At 42.9% G+C, this 22998-nt stretch overlaps 1 protein-coding gene across 10 annotated transcripts in view; it reads right to left on the reverse strand.

Annotated features, from left to right (window-relative positions):
• The window catches only part of KALRN (kalirin RhoGEF kinase), a 497167-nt gene that overhangs the window by 15618 nt on the left and 458551 nt on the right, over positions 1-22998 (reverse strand). For 7 of the 10 annotated variants that reach the window (XM_032189850.1, XM_032189851.1, XM_032189849.1 and 4 more), the window contains 6 exons: positions 21981-22166; positions 17660-17831; positions 13053-13291; positions 11894-12141; positions 8549-8672; positions 7172-7231 (listed from right to left, as the gene is read on the reverse strand). In XM_032189850.1, the coding sequence (XP_032045741.1) occupies positions 7172-7231; positions 8549-8672; positions 11894-12141; positions 13053-13291; positions 17660-17831; positions 21981-22166 (1029 nt within the window). Of the gene's footprint in view, positions 1-7171; positions 7232-8548; positions 8673-10969; positions 12142-13052; positions 13292-17659; positions 17832-21980; positions 22167-22998 lie in introns of those variants that run through there. The other 3 variants (XM_032189855.1, XM_032189854.1, XM_032189856.1) reach the window with 3 other exon arrangements.

The following is a 22998-nucleotide window of genomic DNA, read 5'->3' on the forward strand; positions in this document are numbered from 1 at the left end:
ATGGCCTTCTGTGTCTCATCCATCATCCCTGTTGTCACCCACCCTTCTGCAACTGCTACCCATGGGGCCCAGGACCCACATATAGCCTCCAGCCCCCATGGGCAGTAAGTAATCGAGGTGTAAGAGGGCACTGGGTGAAGAAAAACATCTCTCCACCTGTGGGGAGGGAAAGGGGAGATGGCATTTGTGATTAACTTGTAGCGTTCACGTGGCACTGCAAAGGAAGAAAAAGCTGTTGTAGGGAGGGAGATTTCCAGCTAGATAACCACCACTTGCCACTTCTCACTAAATGAGACCATCTATTTATCAGATTAGTAACCTGAGGCAGTGGTTCATTTGCACATACATCTTCATTTTTGTAGTTTGTGGCTTAACTGGAGCACACATACATCCTCGGTAGCACTCTCCTTTCTTCCCTGCAGCGTGCATTAAATTCCCTTATTATTCACTGATTTCTGTCCTGGTAAGATTAGAGATCCCAAGAAAGAAATGCTCCTAACACTTTGTATTAATTTTATAGCGCTAAAGGATCTATTAGAAGATACAACTACAGTGATATATGTTATAGATACATCTATAAATAAATAATGCTACAATTTCAATATTTTCTAAGGCACAATCAGTTATAATAATTGACTTACCAATGTTTTTTTTCCATTGCCTTACCAATGGAATATCATAAAAGAAAATTACCGCTGCTAGATAACATTGGAAGAGTCTAGGGGTAAAATTTACATTTCCTTTGATAAAACTTCAGCTGCTAATTAATAAAATGCTGCCTAACGACACCCCACAGCTATGTCTCAGCTTTCACCTGCTGTAAGCTTAGAGAAAAATAAAAGCCTTTTCGCAAGAGAATGCTAAATGCTACCAAAATGATTTAATACATCACTTGATTAGGGAACAGGATTTGCTTAAATCACAGGGTGAGAAGTGCAGAAATAGCAAAGATTCACAGCCAGAAGCCAGCTTTCCTGACCCACACATCAGCCCCATGGGGATCTGGTGCCTCTTCCCAGGTTTCTGGGCAATGGGTGTATGGCAGGAGAGGAGAGACTCCATGAAGTCCTTCTTGACTAAGTGAAAGGCCTTTGGAGGTCAATTCTTCATGTGCCAAATTGATTTTTAATTGGAAAAGAGAGCTCCGGAGCATGGCCTCACCCTCTGAGAACTTTGCACAGCCTCCTGCAGGTGAGGGAGCTGAAGGGAGATGACAGATTTCTTTTTTTGTCAGACAAAATACCTGCAGATGGATCCAGAGTGGACAAAATCTTCTAACTGCATGACTGGTAGAGTTTGTTTCCCAAACAATGGTGGCTAAAAATGGAAACCCTGTGCAAAGTGACAAAGGCAGCCCACAAAGTGGTCTCTGCTCGCACCATATGGGGTCCAGCACTGACAAGGCAAAGAATGGGAGCTGGAGAGAAGGGGCTGAGACACACAAATGGGATGACAGGCCAGTATTATTCCATACAGAAGACAGAAATAGACCTTGCTCCTCTCTTCTCCAGCCTGCATTGTTTCAGGGCTCAGACCAAGAATGGTCCACAAGCCTTTGTGGGTCTAAGTGACTCTTTTTGTTGCAAAACTGGGTTTGGAGATGATTGCCAAATTCACCCGTAACACCTAAGCCTACTTGCAAAGGGCTCACCAGGCTTCCAGATGTGTCATGCTGAATTCTTTGTGAGTTTGCTTAAACAGGACAAAAGAAGCAATTTAGGGTTGCAGTCAGACTTCGGAAAAGCAGCACAGATGCTGCATACAGCAACTCAGCACTTTGCAGCACTGGATCACATTTTTCCTGGTTTGCCAAGCTCACGTTATGAGCACAGAAAGGCATTTGCATTCATCACAGCAAAGCCGTCCACTTGCAAAGTGACTCCAACCTCAGACTCCTTAACAGAGCTCATCTGTTATGCATATGCACACCCTGCATAAGTGCATCACAAACAGGACAGACAGTGTTTTTCCCCACTTTTGCCGACTCGTGAAGCTGGACTGCCAACCAAGCCCTCCATAAAAAGAGCCATGCTTTAGCTAAACAGCAGAGGGCATGTTTACTCCAAGGCAAGCAGCTCGGCATTTGGTAAACACCTCCTAGCACTTCTTGCTCATCAAGTTAAAATAAAATATTGAGTCATTCGCACATGCTGGTAGCAAAGCCAGCAGCAAGCTCCTTGCTCCTTCATTTTCATTTAAAAAAGGAAAAAAAAAAGTAATGGTTCTCAGAAAAAAAAAAAAAAAGAAAAAGAAAAAAAAAGAAGAACTGAAGAAGAATTAAACCAATTGCAATTTACAAGAAAAGATATATTAGTTTCTCTCTGATCAGGTCAACTTCTAATGTGAAAGTTTTAGGGGGAACAAGTCTCCTCCCCCCCCCCCCAAAAAAAAAAAAAAAAAAAGACAAGAGAAATCCCTCGATAAGTAGAGTGAATAAGGATCCCCGCTGTATGTGGGTAGGTGCCACCAATGGGAGAAATTATTTAAAATGAAAGAATGGTACCTGATGAAACATCCCCCAGCACCAGGCCTTTGGTGGGGAAGGGGGATGCCTTCTGGCACCCGGCATGGATGGGCTTGGCTGCTGCTGAGAGGAGCCACAGGAGATGCTGGCTGTGTCCCATGGGTCTGTATATAGCAGGAGTCCTTTTCCCTGCATCAGGCTCCAGCTGAGGTGCTTCAATAGCTGAAGCTGTGGGGTGTCCCTGCTTTTGAAGGCTACCACACCGTGTTGTGGCACCCTATTGTCTTCTTGCAGATTAGCAGATCACTTGTTCCTCTTCTGAAAGCTTAACTACGGCACCTGTGCTGCCAACTGGCTTGACACCTGATAAGCTGCCTGCCCACTCCATCTCAGCATCCCTGTCTACCCAGGGCAGCGGGACTGGTATTGCCTGTGGAGACCACCCCAGGGACATTGGAAGCTCTCAGGATTGCGTTTTTTCGTGTTGCATCTGTGATAAGAGTCTCTTCCCAGAGTAAGGCTGTTCTGTACTATGCACACAGACATGGGAAAACAATCTGTACCTGGATAGGCTTTCTTACCAGTATTGTCTGAGAACAGAGAGAGTATGTTAGATATGCTCTGGAGACGGAAAACTCAAGGCAGAGGGATGAAGGCATTTGCCTAAAGCACTTGGGAATTCCTGGCCTGAGCTGAGAGTTGACGCGAAGCCAATGCTGTATCCACTGAGCTATTGCTTACTCAACCGCTTGGGCCGTGAGGGTGCTAACACGACATTCTTGCCTGCAGTGTGCTCCCAGTGCTGATCTCCCTTGGTCTCTGGGTAGTCTTGAATGTGCCTAAGTGTCATAACTGAAAAAAAATGATGATGAAGCCCAACCTACATACCTTGGCAATATCCCAGTTCACTAACCTCCTGATGGCACTTCCACCAACTCAGGGTGGGCCTGGACTTCATCGCACCTTTGCAGGGCTAAGAAGCAGGAACAAACACACTGGGTGTTGGCTGCCTGTTGGTCAGGATTACCTGCAATGCACTGCAGCTGGCATCGCCCTGTGCAAAACAAGATGTCAGGTCCCTACAGAAGAGGTCTGCTCTGAAGCCTGGAAGCTGAATTTTGTGAGCCTCAGCTTCATCAGGTCTTCTGACTGCTGGGAGGACATCTGCTCAGAGAAGAGACATGTGGCCTGATGGGATCTGCACAGGTGACTTATGACCTCCTCAGCAATATTGAAACCCCAGGAGGTGTTATGACACCAAATTGTACAACAATTAGTTGTGTCATTGTCCAGGACCCCAGACATGGGTGTGGACGATATTCACTGATTCACAAGGACATACACCTTCTTCCCAGAAGGAGAACAGCCTGTCCCTGTGCAATTAGCTACAGACATGTGGAAAGGGACTCTCTGATCTTTCTTAAACATAGGTTACTCCTATCCTTCACGTGGCTACAACTGCTCCTCACATTCCTGTTCCTACACTCCACATGCCTGACAGGTGACTTTACACCTTCTGTTTTGTGTAACAATTGCACAAAATAGAAACTAGGAAAAAAAAACACAACCCAACAAAACAAAACACCACCATATTTCGTTTCCATTCTTGTCCACTTTCATTACATATTGATAAACTACAAGAAAAGAAACAGCCACCAAGAGATGCAATTTCTATTCCAAGTTACAAAGAATGGAAAGTTCTCCAGGGCTAGCCTGTCCCTATGCAGATAAAAATACAGTAATAGCATTTTAGCTCTTTGAAAAGTCACTCAAAATTCCAGGTTTTTGCTCTCATTATACGTTCTTCACATTTCTCTCCTTCTTTCTATTTCCCCTTGAAACAAAACAAAGCCAAAGTGCTTCAATAATCTGGAATCTACTGAACAGATCCGTGGTATTTTATAAATAGCAACCAAAGCTGGACCTGAAAGACTGCAGCAGCCGTGGGACTTCATGGATCTATCATGACCAGCTTACTGACTTCTTGCACAGGAAACAGGCTGGAAGTAAAATGCACCAACACTTCCAACTAATTAATATGGCTTCGTTGCATTTAGAGCCTGCTCTCTCTTCTAGCACTGGGAGCATGTTCTCACGTAAGATGGGAAGAGGGATGTCAGTGTGTTAGGGGTGACAGCCCTGTAGGAGAAGCCGGGTGACTCGCCCAAGGCTGTAAGTACAGAGGCCTCCTCCTTAATGACATGGGTAGGCTGCGTGGGCCTCTAAATGGTGGTGTTTGGGCCAGGACACAGCTCTCCTGCTAGCACTCCCACAGACTGTGAAATTGTCACATGCTGAGCCTATGAAACTGTCACAAGCTGAGCCAGGTGTCAGAGCCAGGTCTGCCCCCACCACGGGCAGCTGGTGATGCTCCTGGCCCCTGGAACAGAGAAGGGGGAGCCTGGTGAGAGGCTGGTTTTCACTATGTGCACAGCTTGGGGTAGAGGGTATCACAGCTTTTTAGCAATATTTAAGCACGGGACACAAAGCCAGAAAAGTCAGTTGTTTTTTTTTTTCCTGCAAAATATGGTTAAGGATGTACAGCAGCTGCCCCACTCCCTCTGTGTCAGGTACAGCCCCCAGAGGAGACTGAAAACACACTGGCTGATGGAGGATTTGACAGTCCTGCTCTGATACTATGTGCAGGCACAAGCACAATCATGGGACACAAGAACCTGAAAAAGCAAGGGACTAATGTTTCCCCCATGGACTGGGTCAGGTTCAAAGTCTTCATGGTGAGCCTGCCACAGGAAAGGAGCTGGAGGTTGTGATGAATGATGTTGAAAGGGCTTGCCAATGTTGCTTTCCCCTCACTGACAAGCCTTAAAACTGGAACCATCACCAGAGGAGAGGAATTCAGACTAGAAAGAGCCTGGAGAGCCCACCAGCCCTGGGAGCTGCCAGAGATCCAGCTGCAGTTCCTCTGAGAAGAGATTTCGCAGCCCATGCTGAGACCTGTGCTGTGAGGCGTGCTAGCCAGCTGCTCTGCAGCTTAGACATCTCTGCATAGACCTCTTGATGCTCTGTCATCACTGTCTGATTTCCTCCACAGACCTCCTGCCCAATGAAGTCCTGCATCAGGCTCAAGGTGTGGAAAAAGCTTGCCTTGCTTCTGTTTTAATGGGAAAAGGTTTTAGCTCCTGAGGCCTTAATCCAATACATTTCTCACAACACATTTGAAAAGGAGCATCACAACATTCATAATAAAGGGACAAGGAGAACAACTGTGTGGCCAGCAGTGAAAACCCCAGACACTGCAGACTGTGCTGCTACAATACCACTTCTAGGGCCGTTTCCCTCACGCACGTTTTAGCAGCCTGCCCTTGCGCTGCTCCCTCTGGATGGCAATCCTCACCCAGCTCTGTACATCAGGCCTGTGTCTCAGCTGTTTTTCATTCCATGGAGCAATTTCCAATGATCTAAAGCTTACATAGATTTATGTGCAGTAACTGGGCACTGCCTTGTACCAAATACATATATTTCTAGTTGTTACCTGTGATTGGCAAAATGCTTTTTGAAAATGCAAAGACACTCCTAAGAATAATGGAGCTTTAGTGGCAAATATCATTCAATCTCCAGCATGTCAGCTGGGTCAAAAGCTTTCCTTTAACACACATCCTTTTCTCAAAGATGTATTTACTGATGCCAACACAATTACAACAGAAGAGAACCTGCAGGTTAATAGCTGAGGTGGTACATCCCAATACACTTCTGCTGTTTTTTAACCCCAGGAGGAAGGTCAGCTTTCTTTTGTGTGACGTTTGTAGTGCAATCTGGCTAACAGCTTCCTGGAGGTGCGATATCCCTCTTCTCCAATGACCTGCTCTACTATCTCTGCAAAATCATGGAGGTCTTGCTGAACCTTTTCCTCGCCTGTTTCAGTAGGAAGCCTCAGCCGTGGTACAATGTACACAGGTGTTTAGTGTGGTCACCATACACAGAAAAATGGGCTCTGCAAGATATTAATTGAGAAGAGCCAGACATGCAGCTCTCATGATTTTAAGTTCTTTCTGACTCTCTCAGCAAGGCATGTCTTGGTCACTCCACTAAAATCGGTGGCTTCACACTGGAAATAAAGAGTCGTGTAATGCATCACAGGTTGGGTCCACTTATCTACAGTCTTATCTATGATACAGGTACATAAAAGCAACTAATTTTACCAAGATCTTTCAGTACCTTTACAGAAATGCAATTTCCCATTTTTTAAGTGACATCAACTTCTAAGGAAAAAAAAAAACAAAACAAAACTTTTCTTTTCTGATCTAGATTTAAAGCACCAGCTTGGTGCAACAACGTTTGCTCCAGTAATTCACAACACAAGCCTGACTAGCAGCCCAGCATGTGTTGCCAGGACAGTGGGTGTTTTTAAAATAGAGAGCTGCTGCATTTACTGGTAGCTGACAGGCATGCACGATCATTTCATTGAGAGAGGTCCCAGGTGGGAAGCAGCGACTGAGGGCGGCTTTGTAAGCCTCCAGCTCAGCAAGAACTTGTTCCTCAGCTTCCTCCACTGCTGCTATCACAAAGGCAGCCTGAACTCCAGTTCACTGGTTGGCAAAAACAGAATTGGTGCTTTGTGTGACTCATGTTTAATTGGCACATATGTCCATGAGCGATGCAGACCCACCAGCTCCCCTTCCAGCACAGGCATTTCAAAACAGGCACATGTTCTTGGACAAAAATAATGACAAGGATGATTGTCTCTACCTCCATGCTAGTATTGGGGTCAAGGTCATCACACTCTGACTCCTCTGAGCTGTTTGTCTCCTTGTTTGGCAGCATGAAGAGGAAGAAAGAGAACAAGAGATTAGAGGAGAGATTGGTTAGACAGGGCAGAGCAGCAAGGAGTTGTGAGCAGCATGGGGATGGATAACAGGACAGAATATGTTCCAAAAAAAAACCAAACAAAACAAAACCCAAACCCAAACCAAACCAACAACAAAACAAGAGAAGCAAAGGCAAAGACATGCTTTTGCCAGAGGAAAGGTAGTGATTCTGCAAGTCGTTCGGGCAGTACAGCAGCAAGGAAGCAGGAGAAGGAAGCCCCGTGACCACCATGCTGCAGCAGCTGCTGCCCTTAGCTCTGGGTGCGAGGGGCAGCCGGGTGGCAGTGGCAGGGCTTCTCTTTGCACATGCCATCTGTTTCAAGAGGCATACATGAGGGAAAGCCTCCAGAAAGGAAAACACTTAATCATGGGCTCTCCTGGAGAGGGGTGGATCCATAGTACATGCTCAAGTGCTTTCCTGCATCAAGGCTGGGCTTTGGTTGTGTCAAAACCACAACGAGTATTTGTTTGCTTGCCTCTGCTGGGAGGGATAGCCCCAGATTAGTCCTGAGCAGGCCTCATGGCTGGTTTATAGAGATGGATCCTCTCAATTGGAGCAGAGAAGTCAGGCACTCAATGCAGAAGATGGAGCTTAACCCCACCGTTCTCAACCTTTTCCACACTGGGAGATCTCAGAGAGAGAGAGACAGACACGGACACACACACACACGGACACACACAAAACCCTCTCCTGGCAAGACCAAGTCATCTCTTCCCTGTCTGGTGATATGGAAATAAAGAGGTCATTCAGACCATCTCCCCACAGTGAACTTCTTTAGCATCTCAAGGTTGAGAGCCCCTTATCATAATATGTGGGGAAATATTGGCCTGAGGAAAACTTGTCAACATTAAAAAGGCAGTCATTTCACCCAGTGGCTTTCTCACCGCTGCAGTTGCTCTGATGGAGCTGCAGATTGGTCTAGATCAGAGGAAAGTCATTCACTGTTTTCAGTTATTTACAGAACAGTTATTTAACCTCATACATAGTCTTTTAATGAAGATTACTTACTTGTGTATGGGATGCCAGGAAAAAGAAAATGAAAAACAAAGGCTGCATTTTATCTTGCATGCAAAAATCCTGCTAAAATGGATACTACAAAAAAAAAAAAAAAAAAAAAAAAAGATAACTGAAGTGGAAAAAAACAAAAACACAACCCAAAATTGCCGCCCCCTCCCTCTCTCAGGAGAGGATGTTATAGGGGGTGAAAAGGATGGGAAGCAGGAGAGTGGCACACAGCTTTCCGTTGGCCTTACTCACTTTAACAGAGACTTTGTTCCCCAGAATATCCTTGGATTTACGTGGCCCATTGGCTTCATTTTTGCCACTGCTCTCCTTTTCCGCCCGCTTTCTCATGCGCAGGGTATGCCATGAACATGACTTCCTGTTGTACCAAAAAACGCAGCAATCAAATGGCAAATCATAGCAGGAAGGAAGGATTGGGAAAGGAGAACCAGCATCCACATTTGCGATTACTGCAATTCCCTAGAAGGTGGAAGCCACCGGCAATACGCCTATCTCTACTTGAGCAATGAGAGTTGAAGTTAAAAAACAAACCAAAGAGTTCTGCAAAGCAGATGTTGTGCCACACTTGCTGTTTAAATGCATGGAGCAAGAAAAAATATCCCATGATGGAAGCAGGCAACTAGAACTCGATCAGCTGGTTTCAGGGACTTTGTCTTGCATTGCCACAAACAGAGACTTATTTTGTTTTTGCTATAGTTAATAGGTCAATTCAGTCCTCAGTCTTGTTGGTTAAAAGCAACAAATGTAATAAATGAGAACCATCTTCATAGATTACTTTGTTGAGCAAATAAAAAGATTTAAGAAATTGAAGGTGTTGCTCCCTACATGTTACTCAGAACACGAATAGCTCAGAAAATGGGAGCTACATCACTAACTTTCCAAGAGATAAGTACTTTCCTAGAATGACAAGCTCTGCTCTGCTTCTCAAGACCAATAATTTCCCATTAGTGTAATAATTGATTTTGCCAATTGGGATAGAGAGGACATCAATCAGTCCATGCTTTTTGACTAGAATCACAGCAGGCATGATTTCCAGAATATTTTTCACCCCTCATTACTGTGCCTGTGACCTTACTCTTGGAAAAAAGAAAAAAAAAAGATCATGTCACCCTTTGTAAGAGCAATGCTGTGTCAACAACAGAAATTGCATATCAAAGCAGACGTAAAAAAATCAAGAAAACAAAACAAAACATTTCTCAATATGGAATTCATTTGGTTTAAATAGTGGGCAGGTGGGGGAGGATTTGGGAAGTGGTATGTTGTCCAAAGCTGAAAGCTCTCGAAACAGCAGTGTGATGAGCTGGGATCCAGGTTCAAAGCATCTGCCCACCTTTAAGTCATGCAAATTTTATTTGCATGTTTTAAGCCCAATGTTTGGCACATGTCATGTCACGTCTACAGTACCTTGATACATTTTACAAAGCAAGTTGCATGTAATCCAACGATCACCTGCGATGCCAATAAAATGCAGTATGTTAGCAAGGTAGGACTTGAAGGACACCCCACACAGCCGATGCTCCCCCATGATCACTGATGATGATTCATAAGCATCTTTCTGTATTTCAGCACCTGACTGGAGCTGTACAATAGCTCATTTTTTAAAAAGTAAACCCAAGGGCCTCCCAGGAACTGGCTGCACTGATGTAAGACCAAAATGGTTCATGGTGACTGTTTCTGGTGTGGCAGCACTGTGGGCCAGGTGCCTACCAGTGGCATGGAGCTGGTGGCTGGCAGGGGCAGTTGTGTTTTGGCACAAGGAGCACCAACACTCCCTGCACACCCTGGCTGGACAGGAAGGATGGCTTGGTATTTGGGCATTTTTGGGGGGAGGTCTGCATTAGGTGTGCAGACCAGGGGGCATTATCCAGCACTTTGGCACTGTTATATTTTCTTTTATGACATGATAAAGAGTCAAGGATGTGGCTGATGGACTCCCTGACCCTCACCTATCATGATGCTAACACTACTGGATCGAACACATATTTTGTGTATAGTATTTGTCAACAGAAGAAACAGTTTTATTACTTTTAACTCCCCGTGATCTGGCAGACTAGACAGGGCTGAAAACAGCTGCATTTTTAACCCATTGGATTTATATTAGAAAGTCATTCAGGCTTCTTCTTAGTTGCAGGGTTGTTTTAGCTCTGAGTCCGAAAACATGATTTAAGACTGAGAGAGAAGTGCAATACATGTGTCTTTCAATTCTGGTATTCCTTCCTGGCCCCAATTCATATGACTATATTGCAGAATTTGACTGCACAGCTGCCATGAAATCAACATCTTCCACCAGGAGCCCAGTGCTGGGGTGAATGTAAAGGCACATGTTTGCAGACTGTGGTTAGAGGGGAACCCAGGAATAGCTGTGGCACACGAGCAAGAGATGTGCTGAGCAATTTTTTTTTGGCTTAATATTTCATTTGCAATAGCATTCAGTAGTATTCCTGAGATCACCGACTGATGGGTCAAGTCACCGTATTTCTTAACTGAGTCTTTAGCAGATACCAAATTACTACTTTTAGGGAATCTCTCACAAAATCTTTCCTCACATTCAGTTCTTCACCTCAAGGCACTCACATAAGATAACAGAATGTGTAGCATACACCACGCATTACCAAGTAGTCATTTTAGATGTTAAAAGAAATCAATCGGTATTACTGAAAAGAGGGTTGTACCTTCTGTATTTAATACCAAAAAAACACTTTCTTGCATTAGTCATTTCAGACTGACAAATTTCTAAAAATCAAAAAAGAAAAATATATATCCACACATTTGTTAAATAAACAACAAAATGTTATAAACAAAACAAAACTAAACAAAAAAGGGTCAAACTAGTTCTTTTACCTCATTAAAACATGCTCATGGTGAAAATTTATTTTACATATTTAAAATAGTACATTTAAAATTAGTTACATTACAGGTACAATGATGAACATTGCGACTATCCATTATATTGCACAACCTGACTTCATCAATATGAGTTTGTTTCTTTTCTTTCTTTTTAAATAGTGCAAAATACTTTATACAGGAATGTACTTGGATGGGGGTCTTGCAAACCAAAAATATTTTACAAAAGTTACTGCGAACAGAAAAAAAAGAACAAACCAAAACAAACTTAAAAAAAAATAAATGATACAAGCTGTACAAGGAAATTGCCATAGACAACAAAATCTCTCCTCTTAGAGAAGCGAACCTCAGTCCAACTCAGGGCCTGATTATTTTTTTGCTAGATGCTGTTATAACCAATATATAGATTAGTAACTTAATACAACATAAATATAAGTCCAGTCCAAGCAGGTCCATGTTGGTGTAAAATGGTGTAATGTAAAATACATCTTTAACCATTTATGGATTTATTTCTCTCCAAAGTATAAACAAAACCCCACAAAACAAAAATAAGCCAAACCCAAGCTATCCACCATGGCTGCCCGATGCTGGGGATTGACCACTCAACTTGTTCCAATGGCACTGTGGATAAAAATCAGCAGGAATTCCCTACCATTTGGGTTTGTTTATTTTTATTTATTTTTTTTCCTCAAAAAATCCACATAGTGCTCCCAGCGAAGCCAACATGGCACTTACTTGATGCTTCCGTCGCTACTATCTGTGGTGGATTTAGTGAGGGGAGCCAAGATATTGCCAGGGATCCATCCTTCAGCAGCCGGAGAGTGGTCGTTTGCAGGCTGGTACACTAGGAACATGTTCTGCTGGTTGATAGCGAGGATCTGAACCACCTCTCCTTGATTCACACAGATCTCATCCTCCTTCAGTGCATAGTAATCTTTAATCACAACCATGGAAGAGGTCCCATTGCACCCTCCCAATTCAGTCTGTGGAAGTGGACACAAGAGAAACCTGGTGAGCAGGTGGTGCTGAGGAACCTGCCTTTTCTGGCAGCAGCCACAGAAAGCACTTCATTCCCAGCCTAACTGCAACAGGGAAAAAGATACAAAACGCATGCAAGTTCACATAGGTAGAGAAGGATTTTAAGCATCAGCAGGAACCTGATACAAACCAACCTCCTGCTTCAGATTAGATTTCACAGCTGTTCTGAAGGTGACGGTGCCCTAGCAGTGTACTCATTTGTGTGGTATTGCAGATGAACTACCTGTGCCGAACCAAATGCAGGGAAAGACCAATGAAGGCTCACATTAGAAACCAAATGAATACTCACACATTTCATTGATCTTAAATATAGGTCGTATTGGAAAGTGGCTTTGGCCAACCGCAGCCAGCAGCTGGGTCCAACCACCACTGACAGTTACTGCTTCCTTGGTGGTTTGTGGGAATAGTGTTGGGTTAGTGCACACGCACCTGGATTACAACCTTCAGCTGGCATCCTTGGAGCTGTTACGTGAGAAAAGGTCTAAACTATTTAAACCATCGGGGTAGACCTCTTCAGGAATGGGTGGTTAATGGATATTAAAGAGGTCTGAATATTGCTGTTGGTGATACTGCAAATGGAAATTCATTTCACCAAGTCTGCAAACGTAGTGCCCTGAAGAACACTGGGGTCAGGGCTCCAGGCAGGTTCTTTTCCAGATTTCCAGCTGAAGAGCCACCTGCCTGAATGCCAGAGCTTTCACAGTCTCCATTTAACTTCAAATCACATTTCACACCATTGCTTCAGTATGTTGATTCCCGTTGACCTGGTTAGCTGATAATTAAAGCTAACGTCACCGATAGTCTATCGTACAAGAAATGGACTATGAGATCATGTTTTACCAGATGAGTTCAGTACCTTGCTTTGTTCGTACTTGTCTCCGGGCTGTGAATGTTCATACCCTGTGCTGCCGTTGGAGGTAGATATCTTCAGGGGTGGGAGAGAGGGATTACGGCTTGTAGCCTTCAAAGGCTTCTCAGACCCTACTGGAACAGAAGAATAGGGTCTGCTGTTGGGCTGAGAGACCCTACCGGTCTGGGGTCTCAGCACTGCTGAGCTACTTTCTTTGCGTTGGTACTCTATGGGAGACTGTAGCGCTGCAAAAGAGGACAAGAATTAGTGATATGCTTTCAATGACATTGAAAAGGGATGTAGGGAGTGTATGGGGTGACTCAATTGGAGCAGATACATAAATTGCAAAACAAACAGGCACAGAAAAGGCCACCCATGGAAGCACATGGCATGTTCACAGCTAGACAGGATGCAAGCGTGTCACGCTGTACTGTGCATGAACTGAACGCAGCAGTCCATGCTACTGGGAGGAACAGCTTCTCTAACGAGCACAGTGGGCTAACTCATTTGCCATTCACAGTACACGTAATTGCACTCAGCTTCTTTGAAATTGTACAAATGAAGTATCAGAAAAATAATCCTGAAAAAAAAGTCTGAATAAGAGATGTACAGCTTTTTTATACTGAATTTTGCTTATCATCAGGAAACACAGATTAAGACCCATAAATCTCATTTGTGTATTCCCATGAGAGCTCGACTACTAAATTATCTTCAAATATGCTGCACTGAAACTTTTCTCCCTATGTACTTTCTGTATTAACTGCTTTGGCTCAAAGAAACCACTGGAGATGACCAGCAAGCTAGGAAGTATAGATTGTACAACGATATCAATCCCAGCAGCCCTGACCTCTCCAGAAAACACCCAAAAAGCAATATTAAACAGCTTCACAAGCCTTTAAAAAAGACTGCTTGTGAAAGAGTACATTTTGTAGTCATGGATAGAGCTTACACTCTGGGAAAAGGAAGGACAAAAATACCAGATGGTGAAGAATTTGATATGTTTGGAGGAGAAGGGACAAGGGCTGGGACTCACATGGGATGGGAAAGAGACAGATTTACTAGGCTCAGACTCCCATCCCCAGACCTATGGGTTTGTTTTCTGCATGTCATGTGGCTTTAATGGCTGATTTATAGGCAGTTAATGCTGTGTACATGCACCAGACTAAACCTACTGGAATGCGGAGAGACTAGTCTAGCAGGAGGCAGACAGGAGGACATAATGTCACAGCATCGGCCCAGCCAGGGAACCACAACAGAAGGAATGTCTTTCCCAACAAGAGGAAAAGGAAAGACAAACAGAAAGGCTCAGCACCACACAACATACTCTCTAACGTTCCCCTTCCAGAGAAAGGCAGGGCTGGTCCAACAAGAAACCACTTGATACTAGAGAATGAGACTGAAAAAATCAACACGGCCAGACCACTGTTTTCTTCAAAAGCACACATTTTAACGTAGATCTGTAGCAATCTGGAAGATTAATTGGCTCAAAAGCCTATGCAGTGACCCTTGCCACAGAAGTGACTTGTGTTTCTGCCACAGGGACTACCCATTTCACTCGCTTACCTCAACAGCCGCTGAAAATGCTTTGGTCCTGCTGCAGATCAGCCATTGAGGAGGAGGAGGGTTGGGGACATCTTTGACAGTGATTTTGACAGTGACATTTTTCTAGTATATATAGCAGATTAGGCTGCAAGATCTTTAGCAATAAGGCCTGAATTAGTACTCCTCTATCTTGAAACAATATGTCCTAATCAGTGCCTTTAAAGGGTGCTCAGCTTGGTGGCTACTAATTCCACAGTTAACTATGACAATGATGCCTGGCTTCCAGTCTCCTATTCAACATCTGTTAGCATTCTTTCAGGCTTCTGGCAAAAATCAATGTTCGTGTACTTCCTCTCTCAAAAAAAAAAAAAACAAAAAACAAAAAACAACACAAAACAAAACAAAACAACAACAAAAAACTCATAAAACATGATAAAAAAAAGTTACAGATCAATGGCATTTTTCATAAGAAATACATCCATTGGTGACATATTTTCTTTACACCTTGCTTCTTAAAAGCAGAAGTAGAGAGCAGTCACTACAGGCAATCATTTGCTGCACAGTCTGTTTCTCAAGCTTAGCAGCGTTTGTTATTCCAAGGGAAAATATGAAAAGCTTGAATATCACAGTGTAATTGCACCAAGTTTTACGTTTATAAACTGACTACGCAAATACTATGGTTCGTGCATGGTGCCTTACTCTCTAGGGCTTCCCAGTTAAAGACAGAAAATCAGAGACAGCTTGGGTAAGAACTCACAGGGAATATCTTGTTATTAAGTTTACATAGCATTGGCTCAGTGTGGATTTAATATGATTTTAAGGACAGAAAACATCCGCTTTAATGAAATGCAAAGCTAAAGAACGTATTTAAAGATTAGTCAGCCTCAATGAGATTACCTCCTAAAAGCCACTTAAATTGTTCTAAACTGGACAAGCTCTACTGGATACAGTATCACTTTCTTGGATCTTATTTATAGGTTTAAAGTAAATCCTTAAGCTTGTGTTTTAATATAAATCTATTTTTATTTCTAGCTTTAGAGATACTGAATATTTTATTCCTAACCCATCATGTTCCTTGCTGGTCTCACAGAACAGAGGCTAAACAGGGGCTATAAGGATGCTTCAGTAGAAAAAGGTACTCACAGGGAAGTAAGTCCTGGTAGGACGGGGGGGAAGAAAAAAAAAAAAAAAAAAAAAAGGAAAGACAGACATGGAAGGGATACAAAATCACTGCAGTAGTGTCTACGGAGTCCTCACTAGGTTTACAGAAAAATTTCTGTAGCTGAGCATTACTGGAACTTACTTTTATTCCAATAAGCCCTCATTCAAAGTCAACTGCACTGACACAAAACCTGCAAGTTTTGGTATCAGCCAGTCAAACAGGAGAATTCAAGCTGCTCATCTTACCAATCTCTTCAAGGAATCATTTTACAGTGACTATATGAGGTTCTTTCAATTCTGAGTCATGAAAATCAAACATCAAGCTTTGGAATCACATGAAACACTCTCTTCTCAGCTCAGCCATAGTTTTCAAACTTCCACAAACATCCTTTGTAACCCTTTCCTATTTAACTTTTGAGACGCAAAACTATGCTAAATTCAAATTAACATATATATATATACACACACACATACACACACACACAACTCCACAATGAAGAAAAGAGAAGTTTTGTTTGGATGTGAATTGAAAGAGACTCTTCAGATTTTGCAACAAAAAATCCACAAGCAGAACACCACAAATCTAACAACTTGTGCCAAACCAAAATATTTTGATTCAAGCTAGTAAATTTCTTTATAGATCATGTATTGAGTTTTTAAATATCGAATGCTTTTTAATTTAATTTATTTTTTTTTTAAATAAGCTCTTTTGAAATGAATAGTACAAAACAATTTTGAAATGAATAGTACAAAACAATTCTGGAAGCTTCCAAAGAAATAATTCCCACTTTCTTGCTTCCAAACAAACAAAAAGATACTATTTTTAATTTTTGACTCTAGTCCTGGTTGCTTCTCTTTCCTTTACCCAATTGTGAGCATGAACAAACTGAAATTGTTAACTGAATGGTTCCTTTTTGTTTTCAAAATCTACACTTTTGTTGATCATGAATGTGTTATTATTTTTTAAGTAGAAAGACTATTTTAATTTGAAATAGTATTTCAAACAACCCTGAATCTATTCTTAAAGCAGAGCTGACATTTTGAAAAGACCCCTGTTCATGCAGAGCTCCTGTAGTTACCACGGGAAACAAGCCCAGATGTTTCCTTGCCCTCTCTTTTTTTTGTTGTTGTTATTGTAAGCAGTTGCTGCCCCATGGAGTTTAGTATGGGGGCGGATGGATGGTGAGGCAGCCTTCATCCCACCTCATATCCTCAGTTTGTAGCACATGGTGACATTAAATAAGAGGCTCCTGGGGATATGACTTGCTCTGACTAAGTTGCAGATACTGTGTTGATACAATGGCATCCTGGTTTTGACATGGTCTTGGGAAGAGATGCGATTTAAAGCCTCTTTACAGAATAGAAAGCAGCAGGTGATACAGCCTTGCATTTTTAAAGGATCTTGCACGAAAGTACCACCACAGCATGTAACAAGGGGGGGGGGGGGGGGGCTTGAGATCTGAACATGAACCTGACTGATGCAGCAGGTCAACCACACAGCAACCCACCACCAAGCTGCCAAAATCAGCCCACAAGACACCACTAATCGAGGCAGGCCAGAACGACCTGCAGTCTTTAATGCAGGAGGAAGCTCCAGCAGCCTCCGGCTTGGGCTCCAGGGCAACCCAACAGTTCATCACAGGCTTGCCCCATCCTCTTTCACCATCCCACTCAGCTGATCTGGCATGCAGGACTGAGACTTCCACACTGTTACTGAGGTGGTCTCTTTTAACACCAGCTGTCACTTATGACAACTTCTTGCATGTACCGGGCTCTCATTTTCTCCATGGGATTTTCCTTATGAAAAATAAGTTGCTGAATGTTTTCCTTACAGAGGGACCAAAGTTGCAAAGATTATGAGTCCCATTAGCATCACAGTTTGGGAAACATCACAAAGATCATATACATACCATTTAGGAAATCTCTTTGTGTGTCCAAAACCTGGTTGATGTCCTGTACCCAAGCTTGCTGAATTTCTGGATTAGCTGCCTGTAAAATAACTCTCTCTGATGTTTCCCGGCTCATCAGAGCAAACTTGCAAGGATCATTGTCCACATTTTCTTCAATGATAAGGTAGTTCATCTGAAATAAGCCAAGGTAAGCATGTGTTACATGGAGCACGATTTAGCATTACGCAAGAATCAGAATAAAATTGTTGTGAGAAGTTCCTGACAATAATTGAGTCCAGTATCAGATTGTAAGATTATAGTCAGAAGAACTTGTCTCATAGATTTAGGCAGATATATCTTAAGCTGAAATATGATGCTTAATAGAGCTGTTACAGATGTACCAGACATCCATCTGCCTTGTCTTCAATTACAATTTCTATTTTAAGGTGACACAGACTTGACTGATGTGCTAAAAAGTTACTGTGACACAAAAACATAATTAAGCTGTTCCTATTACGATGTTAATAAGGTCTATCATTCCCCCAATTTAAATGAGTTTACATTTCTTATCCTCCATGGGAAGAAAGTCTCAGTCTTTAGACTATTTTAAGACTGGAATGGACACTGTACAGGGATATACCAAAAAAAAAGAGCAATTCTCCACAGATGCTGCAATGGATCTTATTTCTAGAGGATTACACCATCAACTGTGTGCAATCACTTCACTTGACTGTAGTCACAGATACTCTTCCTGGAAATCTCATGGATGGCAATTTCAGCTGCTGTCCTGTAGGATACCTTGTCCTTGTGAGGTATCTGAGTAAGTGTACTCTTAACTTTGAATTCTCCTGAGTTATTCACATCTGTGATAGTAAACAAGAGTAGGCTGGCATATCCTTTCTGCTTTAGAGGGCAATTTGGGGTTACTATAATGGAATCATGACAAGTTAATTTACAAGATAGTGACTGAAACACCCATCCATGCGACTTCACAAGTTAGTCCCATGCAGGCAAAAAAAAAAAAACAAAAACACAAAAAAATACCAACCCACAAACCAAAAAAGGTGGGTCCTCACTGTTAAAGAGAGACAGCTCTGAAGACTAAAATCATCACATCCCTCTAGGTCTCTCTCCTGTTGCTCCGAACATCATTCAAGGTATGGAGAAATTTACCCCACATCTGAATGCTGTCCAGCACACAAACTGCAAGACAGATGGAGCCTCTTGCCTCTCTTCTGAGGGTCCCTGTGGAGTTAGTGGGACAGGCAGAAACTCTTCTGACATGAAGACAAGGAAAGGGGTGGACAGTGAGCCTGGCCAGTGCCTCCTCTGAGCTCTTGCTCTTCTGGCTGACAGCCAAAGCAAGCAAGTCAATCCTGGTATGACTCTAAGAAAAGGACTTGCAGGTCAGAGTCCCACACCTACTGTTTGTGTCTTGGGGAGACGCATTTACCAAGGCTACCCACGTAGGTATTTTGAAACCTTGAAAGGTATCCAACTGAGAAATGTGCAAGAAGGGATGTGCTATTTCTGAATGCCAACTTTAAAAAGGGCTCTTTGCTAATGTAGGACATCACGATGAAGCTTGTGTCATGGCCTGAGTGTGACAGACCTTGGAGAAAAGTATTTGGGAATCTAATCTCCTTGGCAGACCTGAATGGCTCCATCTGAAGTCATATGCACTTCTTACTCTAACAGAGAGGCCTCAGTGCTCAGCAGTGGCTGTGACACAGAGGAATTAAATGAGACCTCTGGCACTGACGAGGTTCTTCTGCTGTGTGGGAGGATGTGCTCAGCGGAGAAACAGCCCACATCTCTCAGGGAGTGTCTCCCAGGAAGCTGGACAAGTGTGACTGAGGACAGTACTGAAGCATTGCAATGGCCCACGTGCCATAAGATGGCTAGGCAGCCTGGTAATTGCTGCAAAGATAGCAAGGTAGCAAAGAAAGCAGGTAAGAGCCAATACAGGGAATGGTCCTATCCCTGTAGGAAGGCACGAGAGCAAAGCAGAGGCAGCCAGAAGCTGAAGCAGGGGCTGGGAGCAGGCTGTGAGTGCTTTTGGTGCACAGACTCCCTGCTGCAGTGGGGGAGATGCACATGGAGCCACGGGGGATCCCACATTTGCTGCAGGCACAGAAGAACAAGCTGTTTGCCAAATGGAAGAAAACAGGGACTGGAAAATTGTCACACAGAAATTTTAAAGCAACTCAGGCACTGGGAACAGCATTATGTTCATAAGCTGTTTAACTAGAAAAGCAACCCATACCCTTGAGGCAAGCTAATTTTATTGACATTAGAAGAGATTTATTTTTCTCTCTTTATCTACAATATACAATTCAGGAATTGTTTCCTGCAGACAAAAGCTTCGTTGTTATACATACAATAAACTGAAGCAAAAATGATTTACATTATTTCTATCTCCAACTTTAATCATGATTTAAACCAGCAGCAGGATAAAACCAAAGCTGATCATCTAAATTAAGATTAATGTTTATTTGTACACTTCAGGTTTTTCTGTTATAACTTATTACTTGGTTGGAAACTATGAAATACAGCGACTTGCAAAGGATATGCTTTTCAATAAATGCTGCAGTTTCTGTCAGCCAAGAAGATGCCTATTATCTATTGTTTATTATCATAGATCATATGGTTAATATGCATTATTTTCCCTGGCATTGTTCTCTTCTGTTTCATATTAATGCACCATTTAAATTTTAGTGCAAACACATTCACAGAATCACAGAATATCCTAGGTTGGAAGAGACCTCAAGGTCATCGAGTCCAACCTCCAACCTAACGCTAACAGCCCTCCACTAAACCATATCCCTAAGCTCTACATCTAAACGTCTTTTGAAGACTTCCAGGGATGGTGACTCCACCACTTCCCTGGACAGCCTGTTCCAGTGCCTCACAACCCTTTCAGTGAAGAAGTTCTTCCTAACATCTAACCTAAAACTCCCCTGGCTCAACTTAAACCCATTCCCCCTCGTCCTGTCACCAGGCACGTGGGAGAACAGGCCAACCCCCACCTCGCTACAGCCTCCCTTGAGGTACCTAAAAAGAGCGATAAGGTCACCCCTGAGCCTCCTCTTCTCCAGGCTGAACAAGCCCAGCTCCCTCAGCCGCTCCTCGTAGGACTTGTTCTCCAGGCCCCTCACCAGCTTCGTCGCCCTTCTCTGCACCCGCTCAAGCACCTCGATGTCCTTGTAGCGAGGGGCCCAAAACTGAACACAGTACTCGAGGTGCGGCCTCACCAGAGCTGAGTACAGGGGGACAATCACCTCCCTAGCCCTGCTGGTCACGCTGTTCCTGATACAAGCCAGGATGCCGTTGGCCTTCTTGGCCACCTGAGCACACTGCTGGCTCATATTCAGCCGACTATCAACCATCACTCCCAGGTCCTTCTCTGCCTGGCAGCTTTCCAATTCATTCTCCCACTCCTTATTTTAACTATATCTTTGGAAAGGAAATCAATCCCAGACTGGTTTATCACCTTTGAATAATCAAGATATTCAGATAAACCAGTGACTTTGCTGTTTCTGCAGCCACAGCAAAGGCTGTTCTACTGAAAGAGGTGTAGCACACATTCACCCTCAGCTACCATTTTAGAGGGGAATTCTGCATTTATTAAACAAACATAAAAACCCCTGAAAAACAAACAAACAAAAACAAACAAACATGTTTTCCCTGGTTACTTTCAGTACTTTAATACTTTTCAGTACTTTAGTACTTTTACTTTTAATCCCAATCCCATACTCTAGAAAGATCTTTTAAAAAATAAAATTAAATGTCTTAAAACTTTCTTGATAGGTCAGCTAGTTTTGTAATTCCTCTTCACTACATTTTTATTACTGTGTGTATTTTTGTTTGCTTTTGACATAGTTCTGTCTCGTGCAACACTCACATTTGCACTAAGAGCCCTGTCCCCATTAGGAAGGGTATTTCCAGTAATGTCACATCCAGACTTAATATTGACTTACAGTTAGACGAGTGTTTTGTTTACCCCACCTTTTATAATCATGCTTAAAAGCAACTATCATACACTTACTTTGACTACTGCAGGCTTTGTAGCACTATTTGCTAGCTTAGAGCTATGAATGTCAGAGGCCCTGCCCTGGCTGTGCTTCCTCTAAAAATCACCCAGTAAATTTAGACAACCTGTGGTTTATTTAGTGTCGTTGGTCTTAAATGGCTTCTGATGTACTGAAAAGTAAATGTAAGTGTTTTCTGCAAATTGTTGTCCAGCAATGGCAGGACAGACCTGACTCACAGTACAGAAAATTGATAAGATTTCCCTATGTGACAATCAAATAGGACAAACATCTCCCACTCCGTTTCTTACCTTTATGCTTTTCTTGAACATGTAGCCTGGTGTTAAAGATCCTTTCCTAAGCAGTTCACTGAAGATAACTATTTGCTCAAAGAGAAACACCCTACGTTCCTTTGGTCGGGACTGAACTCCAGAATCCTGCTCAGTCACATAGAAGGTGTCCTGCTGCAGCAGCTTGCCTTGAGCTGTCAGCTTGCCCTGAGAAGCAGACAAGGCACCAGTGTTACAGATCCCAACCCAGTACGGTCCCTTGAGATGATCTGCTATATTTCATGCAGTCCACATTGTTCAAGCAGAGCTGAACTCATTTGAGACATATCCCCTCTAATTTATTAAAGCAGCAGTCTTTTAAATCAAGAACTCAGTTTAAGGAAAATAATAGAAGTTTTCTTTACTGTCATCACCATCATATGTACATATAAAACCAAAAGCAAGTAGACTGTTTTTGTACTTAATTTCGAACACTGTTCCCATTAAGTAATTTGCTACTGTAGTGCAGTAGCCAAACCAGAAGTGAAAGACGCAATCTCTGAAGGTGCAAAACAGGACCTACCTGTTTGCAGGAATGCCATGATGTATAACAAGGTATGAGAAACTTAAACTTCATTTTGGAGATAAGACATCTCACTGGGTCTGCCAAAGACTACACTGGCTTAGTTACAAATCCCAAGCTGTAACCTGTGGGGTTATAACTCATGAGTCCCCTCCTGGATGTTGCCAAACTTGGAGGAAGCTGTTGATGTTAATGTTAGGTGACCTTACTAACAGGCAGAGCGGTCTGGTTCAATGTTTATTTTGCTCTGACAACAGAGATAAGAAGTCTAATTCGGGCTTGCAGAAGCTTTCACAGACCTCACATTTTGAAGAAACAATAGCTTGATTGTTACAAGTTTAGAATGACACTTTCAAAACCTCATCAAAGCATGCTGCTCACCACCACAGAGACAGCACTAGATAAATAGCCTGGGATGGGGCTGATTGTAGAGACAATCATAGAAAGATAAAACACCTTTCCTAGCCTGGTCGTTAT

Source organism: Aythya fuligula, chromosome 6, assembly GCF_009819795.1.
Source record: "Aythya fuligula isolate bAytFul2 chromosome 6, bAytFul2.pri, whole genome shotgun sequence".
NCBI lineage: Eukaryota > Metazoa > Chordata > Aves > Anseriformes > Anatidae > Aythya > Aythya fuligula.